At 41.8% G+C, this 10581-nt stretch overlaps 1 protein-coding gene across 1 annotated transcript; it reads right to left on the bottom strand.

Moving 5' to 3' along the window:
• Positions 1 to 6197: 6197 nt before the first annotated feature.
• Positions 6198 to 8742, bottom strand: LOC307017350 (tryptase-2-like). Its single transcript, XM_079646920.1, has 5 exons — positions 8630 to 8742; positions 7999 to 8176; positions 7373 to 7650; positions 6852 to 6985; positions 6198 to 6469 (listed from the first exon to the last, which is right to left on the bottom strand). Exons 1-5 carry the CDS (start codon positions 8676 to 8678, stop codon positions 6302 to 6304), a joined length of 807 nt encoding a protein of 268 aa, XP_079503046.1. The 5' UTR covers positions 8679 to 8742; the 3' UTR covers positions 6198 to 6301.
• Between the last annotated feature and the right edge of the window lie 1839 nt (positions 8743 to 10581).

The following is a 10581-nucleotide window of genomic DNA, read 5'->3' as shown; positions in this document are numbered from 1 at the left end:
GTAGACAGCCAGTCACCCTCTGTGAGGCAGAGTCAGACCCACATTTGCGCTGCGTTGCGTTTACAATATATACGTATATTGCCGGCGGCTGAGTACCGGCATTTTACTGAGTACCGGCACCTTGCCGGTACTCAGTAAGAAGTACCGTTACCACATGGGTAAAAATCAAAAGTGCCGGTACTGCGTACCGGTGAGTACCGGCCCAATTCAAGCACTGGTTATGGGGAAATGCCTATGGGAAATGCAAGTTAGCGTCCAAATGGTTGGAAGATAAGGAGGAAGGACAATCAATACTGTATATAATCAATGTGAGGTAAAGTGTGTCGCCAATGTAACCGGTTAAAACTCAAAGTGGCGATGAGGTCTTATGTATTGAAAGGGTCTTAACAAAGGTCTTAAAAGGTATTACATTTGACTTCAGCATTCCTGCATATACCCTGAATTAGCATGAATTAACATTATAGCATAACAATAGTTAAGAACACAGTTTTGGCTGATTTGGACAATCTTGGAGTGTTTGGGGAGTTATTGAGGAAGTCAAGGATCAATTTCAGAATCTAGCAAGGACATGTTGCTGAAGAGTTTTTTATTTATTTTTACGTTTGATAGAGGCTAGGTTTCCAGGGACTACAGTCTTTATGCTAATCTTGGTTAGCATCTTCTCTACTGAAGGCACAGACAGGTCATTGATATCTGACATAAAGCCCCAGAAAAGTAATTCCCCAAATATGTGCGATTTCTGACAAAAAGGTCAAAGATAGTGTTACAATCATCTTTAGGTATTATTTCTTACGAGTGAACACTCCTCACTCTGCCTCATCAGGACTGTGTGGGTATGATGGCATGTTGATAATGCTGATAGGTGCACAGAACAGAAGACAGGAAGTGTTTCTAGGGCTCTTAAGGTGAAACATAAAAATAGTGTTTGACCTAAAATGGCCTTTATCAATAAACATTTTAAAGAGACCCTCCTCTTGTAGCCGTGGTCATCCTCTGCATTTTACATTGGCGCCAACTTTTTGTTCCTGCATCTTTTCCTCAGTAAACCCATATTGTCAACAGCAGTATGCTAGCAAACGAAACAGGATGTCCTGTTGCATCTGCTCTAGTGCTGCACAATTATTAAACATTATTTCAAATGTTATGGAAATCGCAATATTTGTTGAACGCTAAATGACTCAAAATACCTTTTTGAATGAAGTATTGTGAAGCTGCAGAGATATTCTACAGACCTAACAAAACGAATTGGTTTGGTACAGATCCTCTTTAAAAGGATTATGATGCAATCAAGAAAGGTGAAAGATTTGGAACATAGCCCACGTTTTAAGGCTCTCCCTTTGATGATCTTTTATAAAGCGATACAAATAGCATCTGGTTAAACGTCAGCAGCAGATAAGGCTTGCCCATCAGGGCTTTTCCAAGTCAAACCTGAAGGCCAGCATCACCCTATAATCATTGTGATAGATACACCATGAATCCAAAAACAGATCCCAAATCAGCTGTGGTAGAGAGAGCTTCATGGTAAACATACCTTGCTGACCAGCTTATCTGCCTTTTTAGTACAGACCTCTGAGGTAAGGCAAATAGATTTAAAGGTAGTCACAGTTTGCTGGTTTTCTTTCAGTCGGTTACAGTTGACCTATTGAGATGTCTGAGGTTTACAGTCGGCACGACAGAAGCTAATGTGGACTGAACTGAATCTCTCTTTATTGCATGAAAACCAAATACATTCAATGGTCACATCTTTCACTTCATCTACTGCTCTGTCAAACCACAACGTCTCAGTATTGCACCCTGCATGCTAGCATACTATTGGAATCCTGTTTATGTTCAAACCAAACCGCAGACAAAATGAAAGCAACTGCTACTTTGCTAAATTTACATAAAAAGACATTACAAAACAAAACCTTTTTTGGGTCGAGTATAAAGTAACTGTTGAATCTTTGGTGAAGAAGCTGCTCTGCATTGCTTGCTCGACGGCAGCAGAGTGATCGGGCAGTTTATCAGGTTCAGACCACATGCCACCTAATCACTTTGTCCCGGGAGAGAGCAAACATCCAGCGGTGTTACGGGTAATTTGACTTCAAAAAGATTTTGAAACTGGACTTCTATCCCAGGATTTTGCAAATATTGCATTAAGACATACAAGCCAAAGGTCATGAAGGCAATGTTTAAATTCAAACTAACTAATGGGGTTCAGTCTTTCAGAGGTTCAAGGTTTTTATTTGTCATACGAACATAGCTACAGTGTAGTTATGACGATGAAAATCTTAGGTCACAGGCTCCTCTAACAGTGCAACACAATAATACATAAACAGAAACATATAGTGCAAGTAAATGCTAAATAGCAAATACAAAAAGAAAAATTGTTTAAAAAGTGAAATAGTGCAATAAGAGATAGGCTGCAAGTTATTGCAATATGATATATTAGATAAATAGATAAATATTTTTTAAGTAGCAGCCAGATGACTGTCCCTGAGTCTGGTGGTTATAGTCCGGATGCTGCGGTAATGCCTGCCAGACGGCAGCAGACTGAACAGTTTGTGGCTGGGGTGATGGGGGTCTCTTATAATCCTGAGGGCCTTCTTCCTGAGCTGCTGGGAGTAAAGGTCCTCCATGGATGGCAGCTCCGTCCTGGTGATGTTCAGTGCAGTTTTCACCACCCTCTGTAAAGCTTTACGATTGAGGGTGGTGCAGCTGCCGTACCAGGCCGTGATGCAGCCGGTCAAGATACTCTGCAGAAGTTGCAGAGTATCCTGGAATCCATGTTGAACCTCCTCAGCCTGCGGAGGAAGAAGAGTCGCTGTCGAGCTTTCTTGGTGATGGTGGTGGTGTGAAGAGTCCATGTCAAGTCCTCAGTGATGTTGTGGCATGACCACCAAAACAGAAAGATATGGACACAAGATGTGTGCAAATATATTTAGTATCCAATCCAGTTGAACATGATTTAAGTGGGGGGTGGACCTAACCTCCTCTAGGGGGGTCCGGGGGCATGCTCCCCCGGGAAGATGTTTTTTTTATTTTATATTGAAGTTAAAAGCATCAATCTGGTCCACTTTGAGAGCAAAATGAGGAGATCTATGGATACATCTCTCAACACCCATATGAAACAGAACTGTAAACAGATTTTCTTTTTATTTATGGATATTTTACAAATCACTCCCCTTTTAAACGGTATTCTTGTTTATTAATAACAACTTTTTTTTACTGTCATATAGTATTTTATACTATAAGAGAATAGATGAAAATCTATTCTCTTATTTTTTTATAACTATAATGATCATATAAATGTGTGTCTTTACCTCACTGAGCTGAGCTTATCAGAGCCTCTCAGTCTTTCAGGAGAGAGCTCTCTGAAGCTCTCCCCCCCGCGGCCGCTTACACAGTAAATTCCAATGTTAATAAAAGCTGTATGCGTTTTTTGGGAGTTTGATTTACTTTAAATTAACACAAATACAAAATTAAAACCTATAATTGCACACTAAAACCATTATTCAAAAAAAGTATATTACTATTTCCCATAAACCTCTGGTTTTTACTGGGGCTGGGGCGGTTCAACTTGATTTTTTTGGGGGGGTGTGCCATAGTTTATGGGCGCTGTACGCAATATAGGCGTAGTTCTGTTAGTATAAGATAATAAGATGTACTTTGTTGATCCAAAATCGGGAAATTGTGTTGTTATGAAATAAAAAATTTTTTTTTTTTAATTTCTAACTTTTTTTTGTTTTAAATTTTCGGCGCCCCCCATAGATCGATGCATTAGCATTCGCCTATACTGCCTATGCCAAGGGCCGGCCCTGCTCTCCACCATAGTCCCAGTGATGGTGATGGGGGCGTGTCCCTCTCTCTGCTGCTTCCTGTAATCCACAATCAGCTCCTTGGTTTTGCTGACGTTGAGATGGAGGTTGTTATCCTGGCACCAAGATGTCAGGTTTTCGACCTCCTCTCTGTACGCCGTCTCGTCGCCGTCTGTGATCTGGCCGATGACGTTCGTGTCGTCAGCAAACTTCACGATGGTGTTGGAGCTGTGTGTGGCCACGCAGTCGTGTGTGAACAGGGAGTAGAGGAGAGGGCTGAGCATGCAGCCTTGAGGGGCTCCGGTGTTGAGGATCAGGGTGGAGGATGTGATGTTTCCCACCCGCACTGCCTGGGGTCTCAGGAAGTTCAGGATCCAGTCAGAGAGGGCGCTGTTGAGCCCGAGGTCTCTGAGTTTGATGACCAGCTTGGAGGGCAAAATGGTATTGAAGGCTGAACTGTAATCAATGAACATCATTCTCAGATGTGTTCCTCTGGTCCAGGTGTTAGAGGGCAGTGTGGATGGTGAGGGCTATGGCGTCGTCTGTGGACCTGTTTGCTCTGTAGGCAAACTGGAGGGGGTCCAGAGAGTCAGGGAGGGAGGAGGTGATGAAGGTTTTGACTAACCGCTCAAAGCACTTCATTATATAGGAGGTGAGTGCTACTGGGCGGTAGTCGTTAAGGCTGGTGATTATTGTCTTTTTGGGGACAGGAACAATGGTGGAGTGTTTAAAACATGTGGGGACTACAGACTGCAGCAGGGACCTGTTGAAGATGTCTGTGAACACCTCTGCCAGCTGAACTGCACACACCCTGAGAACAAGGCCAGGGATGCCATCAGGTCCAGGACCCTTGTGTGGGTTAACCCTTTTAAAGGATTTGCACACATCTGCCCTGTTTAAAACAAAAGGGCAGGGCTCCTGGTCCTTCTGTGCCTCCACAGCCTGGCTGCTCTCAAAGCGATTTGAATCCGGCCTGCTCATGGCTGCTTGGCTCATGTCATTCAATCTATCTCCACCTTTCAATTCTATCTCTCTAATAAACTTACCTAACATTGTTTTTTCAAAATCATAATCAGAAATCCTTTTTGAGTCCCACAGCGTGGACATTTACTTTGTGAAGCAAAAGTGGCATATCAGATCAAAAAGGCATGCAATGATACAGAATAAGCTGACAAATGAATATATAGAAGAAAAGCACACATTAGTTATAATAAAGTAGGTAAGTTAGTACACATCCATGGCTAAAAAATGATTAGCAGCAACTTCAGAACTGAGTGACATATGTAATGAAAAGTGTTGAGAAATTATAGAAAGGATGATTGACACTTTTTGACTTGTATTTTCTAGTATTCAACCCTTTGTAATTGTATTCATCCCAGATGCTCCTTAGATGAAACCCACTTGTATAACTCACCCTTCATACAAATGCATTTAAACTTCACATTTACATTTGTTGTGAGTGAAATAATAATATTAAGACTCACTTCTAGCTGTTTGGACACCTTTTATTGAGACACTTGAGCTTGCTGGTCTTTCTTAAGCGTTGGTAGTTCTGGGGGCAGGACACCAGAATTATAAAGATTGATTTAAAAAATGTTTTTGGTGTGGAAATAATATTGCAATCCCTAATCTTTTTATATACCCCCTGCAACCCTTCAAGTATCCTTATTTTTTGTTATATTTTCTCAAAGAAGTCTTGCTTGATCTTATTGGCACAAATGTGATTCCATCAAATCTATGTGGCAAATAGGGAAAGTGATGGTGGTGTTCTAAAGAAGTGTACCTATATTTAACCCTTAGATGCATAAGTGGGTCTTTTTGGACCCGGTGAGGTGGTGCTTGAAGTATCTTTTTAATTACATTTTTTTTATCATTTCATATTCCAGCTATTTCTCAAAAAAAATGTTTTGGATATCATGGCATTCACATTTTAAATTAAAATGTTATACATTTGAAGAAATTGTAGTTTTTGTATTACTACCCCAAGCTTCCATAAGTGGGTAAAAAATTACCCGCATGCATTTCTATGGAATTACGTTTTTTTTTCAAAATGTAAAAAGAATGTCTAAAATTATAAATAGTGAAAAATGAAATATAAAATATTTCTAGTGTGAACCAACATTTATTTTTTTATTTTTGTTTTATATTATACAAGTGATTTTTATGAACTAAAATGACAAAAATTGCATAAAAACACATATTATTCTAATACGGGTCCTTTTTGACCCACTTATGGAAGAGTGTGGGGTCCAGTCACTCGTGCATCTAAGGGTTACATTTAACTGGTAAACTAGTGTAGTGTGGACACACTATGTATTAGGTTTGTGATGAAAATGTGACATATTGAAAGAAACAGGAAGTGTGTTTTCGTAAAAGAAATCTCCAACGTGACACTCAAACTGATGCTTTAAAGCTTTAATGCAGATCATTTTAACCACGCATGTAGAATAAAAGACTGCAGGGGCATCAAGGGTTGGGGGTTACATCTCCACAGAGGCTTCCAATCAGATCTGGGTGTAGTCGTTGATGAAGCGCAGGTACTTGGACACTTCGGTGAAGACCCCGGGGCGGCCATCGGTCCCGCAGCCGCCAGGACTCCCATAACTCATGATGCCCATCTGAACAAAGCCCCCCTGAGGAGCACTGCAAAACAGCGGGCCGCCGTAATCCCCCTTTAAAGGCACGCACGCACGCACGCACGCACGCACGCACGCACACACACACACACACACACACACACACACACACACACACACACACACACACACACACACACACACACACACACACACACACACACACACACACACACACACACACACAGTATTATTTTATAGTACCCAATGCAGAAACCTCTAAAGAAATACATTAAAAACAACCCAAAATAAAAAATAAATTACTTAAATATTCAAAGATGGCAAAAATGATCTCTCAATTGTAATTAGTTAAATTATTTGTAATATTACTAGATTGCTAATCCTGGTGTTCAAGCTGCTAACTAATAACACCCCCCCCCCCCCCCGAAGACAGACTTATATCAGCTATTATACTCACATCGCAGGCGTCCTCCCCTTTTCCCCCTGCACACAGCACGTTGGGGGGGAGGTAAGAATACTGCTGCTTACACACTTTCTGAGACACCAGGGGGATCTGCAGCTCCTGCAGGGTCTCTGGATCAGGGAGAGGAGCTGCAAACACACACACACACACACACACACACACACACACACACACACACACACACACACACACACACACACACACACACACACACACACACACACACACACACACACACACACACACACACACACACACACACACACACACACACACACACACACAGGTCAGGAGATAGTCTGCAACTCGCAGCCTTTATCCACATCCTGGTGCGGTTGAGATGTTGATTATTGTAAATGCTGAGATATATCCTTAAAAGCTCATTTCGAAAAGTCAAACATTTAATTAGGAATGTCCAGCCCCTCAATTTAGCATTTCTATATGTTGACGATAAGCTGTTTGATGTGACTGATATGTGGCCTCACATTGTGTGCTGCTTGCCATGCATGACTTACTGTTGGCGCCAATGTTCCCCCAGCCGGCAATCCAACACTTAGAGGAGGGGGGGATGATGTCATCAGGGCCGGGCAGAGTCACCGTTTTGACCAAACCATTGAACCTCACCTTCTTCTTCAGCTTGATAAGGGCGATGTCGTTCTGGAAGCCGGTGTTAAGGGCCTTGTACTCAGAGTGGGGAATGAAGTGAAGGATGCCATGGTAACGAGCAGACGGTTTTTTCAGTTCATGCGTGCCCACCCAAACCATCGATCGGTGGATATCAGGGTTAGGGTGTCTGGCAACGCAAACACACATTAGCTACTTTTTCGTCATTCATAGATGTAGGGACTGTGATACACAATTCACTTTTTTTACATATTTGTATTATATATACTTATATTTATCCTTGATTATATTTAATTCTCAAATAGAACAACTCTCACGAAACATATTTTCCCTGGAGATAAAAAAAGTATTCTGATTCTACCTGCCCACTAAACTTTGTTACGTTTTGTTGTTTTTGAATACCATTAAATTGAGAAGGATTTTATTAAAATGTAATGTATTGATTTTGATACATATCTACAATAACCAGTGTAGTCACGATACGGAAGAGGATGAGGGTCCTGAAAAGAGCACTTACTTATCCCAGCAGTGAGCAGCAGTCAGCACCCACTCACTGTTGAGGATGGTGGCGCCACAGAGCCACTTGTGCACACCATCAGCTGTGATGGCCTTCAGGAAGGCCATTTGTGGCCATCTGCCCTTACCCGCATCCTCCCCCCCAATGATGGAGCTCCTCACCTCAGCACCAAGAACACCTGAAAGCACAACAGACTTTATAACGCTGATGGGGCCATCGATAACGGATCTGACTATGGACCAGAAGATTCTAGGTTTGAACTCCTTTAAACTATCCATTAAAGTCCATGTACATCTTGGTTAGTTCGTTAAATTACCAATGGCCTTTTAGAAGGTGCTTAAAACGATTCTGAACCCTTCAATGCCAAGCAGTAACAGCTTTCATGATGTCTCTATGGATTCTGGGGTTAGGTGCCCGACCTCCGGCCCCTGCAGTCAACATCTTGAAGTTTCCTTGGTCAAGATAGTTAATGCTAACATCTCATCTAACTGTACGCAAGAAAGCAAAGAATTCCAACTAGCAAGAACTACCAATATAAAACTTTTGATTTTAGTTTAAGATTCTACTAGTAAGTATTGATAGTATTGATTAGATAAGTTTGAATAAATGAATTCAGAATCATATTTCTCACCTGCGGCGTGGATCAGCAGCATCACGGTGACAAGTCGGCTGAAGGCCATGCTGTGACCTCAGGCTGAGTCGAAGTGAAGCAGGATCTGTAGGCTGCGGCTTTATACAAACACACACACACACACACACACACACACACACACACACACACACACACACACACACACACACACACACACACACACACACACACACACACACACACACACACACACACACACACACACACACACACACACACACACACACAGTAGTTTCTTATCAGCAACATCAGCCTGGTTGGGTAACAGCTTTCATGCTTGATGCATCTTTGATGATCGCTCCATTTATGTGAAGTATCCAGTACAAACAACGTATACCTGTTACCATAAAAAATACAAGTAATATTGTTATTATTGTATTTCAAGCAACCATTAATATCTTGTCTACCTGCTGCTCAGACTTCTTTCTATACAGTTTTATGTTGTTGCCTAAAACCTTATTTTAATCCTCCAAATATACCATGTGTGATAATAATTCATTTTTAGAGTAGTTGTTGGCAAACATGAGGAGATTTAAGGGTTCTGATTATATTTGATGCATACATTTTACTTATAGTAGTGACAACTTGTCATATGAAACATCTGCAATGATAGAATAGTTAATGAAAACTTTACATAGAGTATCCTGACCTTCTACAGGCGCACCATAGAGAGCATCCTGACCTTCTACAGGTGCACCATAGAGAGTATCCTGACCTTCTACAGGTGCACCATAGAGAGGATCCTGACCTACAGGTGCACCATAGAGAGTATCCTGACCTTCTACAGGTGCACCATAGAGAGGATCCTGACCTACAGGTGCACCATAGAGAGGATCCTGACCTACAGGTGCACCATAGAGAGCATCCTGACCTACAGGTGCACCAAAGAGAGGATCCTGACCTACAGGTGCACCATAGAGAGGATCCTGACCTACAGGTGCACCATAGAGAGCATCCTGACCTACAGGTGCACCATAGAGAGGATCCTGACCTACAGGTGCACCATAGAGAGCATCCTGACCTACATGTGCACCATAGAGAGCATCCTGACCTACAGGTGCACCATAGAGAGCATCCTGACCTTCTACAGGTGAACCATAGAGAGGATCCTGACCTACATGTGCACCAGAGAGCATCCTGACCTTCTACAGGTGCACCATAGAGAGCATCCTGACCTACAGGTGCACCATAGAGAGGATCCTGACCTACAGGTGCACCATAGAGAGGATCCTGACCTACAGGTGCACCATAGAGAGCATCCTGACCTTCCACAGGTGCACCATAGAGAGGATCCTGACTCTACAGAGGGTGGTGAAAACCAGGACGGAGCTGCCATCCATGGAGGACCTCTACTCCCAGCGGCTCAGGAAGAAGGCCCTCAGGATTATAAAAGACCCCCATCACCCCAGCCACAAACTGTTCTGTCTGCTGCCGTCTGGCAGGCGGTACCGCAGCATCCGGACTAAAACCACAAGACTCAGGGGCAGTTTCATCCCACAGGCAATAAGATATTAAACACCTGAGCTTGCACTATTTTTATTGTTAGTGTTGTTTTTCATATAAAAAATGTTATGACATAAATTGCACTGTACAGGAACCTGTGATTTAAGTGTTTTATAAATTACATAATTACACCATAGTTGTGTATATGTTATGCCAATAAACCTTTGAATCTTGTATGATAACACACACAGAGTAAGACAAAGAAATTAGTAACACAGCGTAGAAATACTCTGCAGTAAAAGGCCTTCATTCAAAATTGTACCTAAGTAAAAGTATAACATATTACCATCATACAAATATAGATATGTCAGAAGAAAAAAAGTAAGGATTCTGAAGATTGATATATTGCATTTTTAATTACAATCATGGATGCATTAATGTGATTATTACTTTAATGTTAGATACAATATGATAAAAATAACCTTAAT

This window comes from Notothenia rossii, assembly GCF_949606895.1.
Source record: "Notothenia rossii genome assembly, chromosome: 8".
Classification (NCBI taxonomy): domain Eukaryota; kingdom Metazoa; phylum Chordata; class Actinopteri; order Perciformes; family Nototheniidae; genus Notothenia; species Notothenia rossii.
Note: the sequence above shows the minus strand (reverse complement) of the source record. Positions and strands in the feature narration are given on the sequence as shown.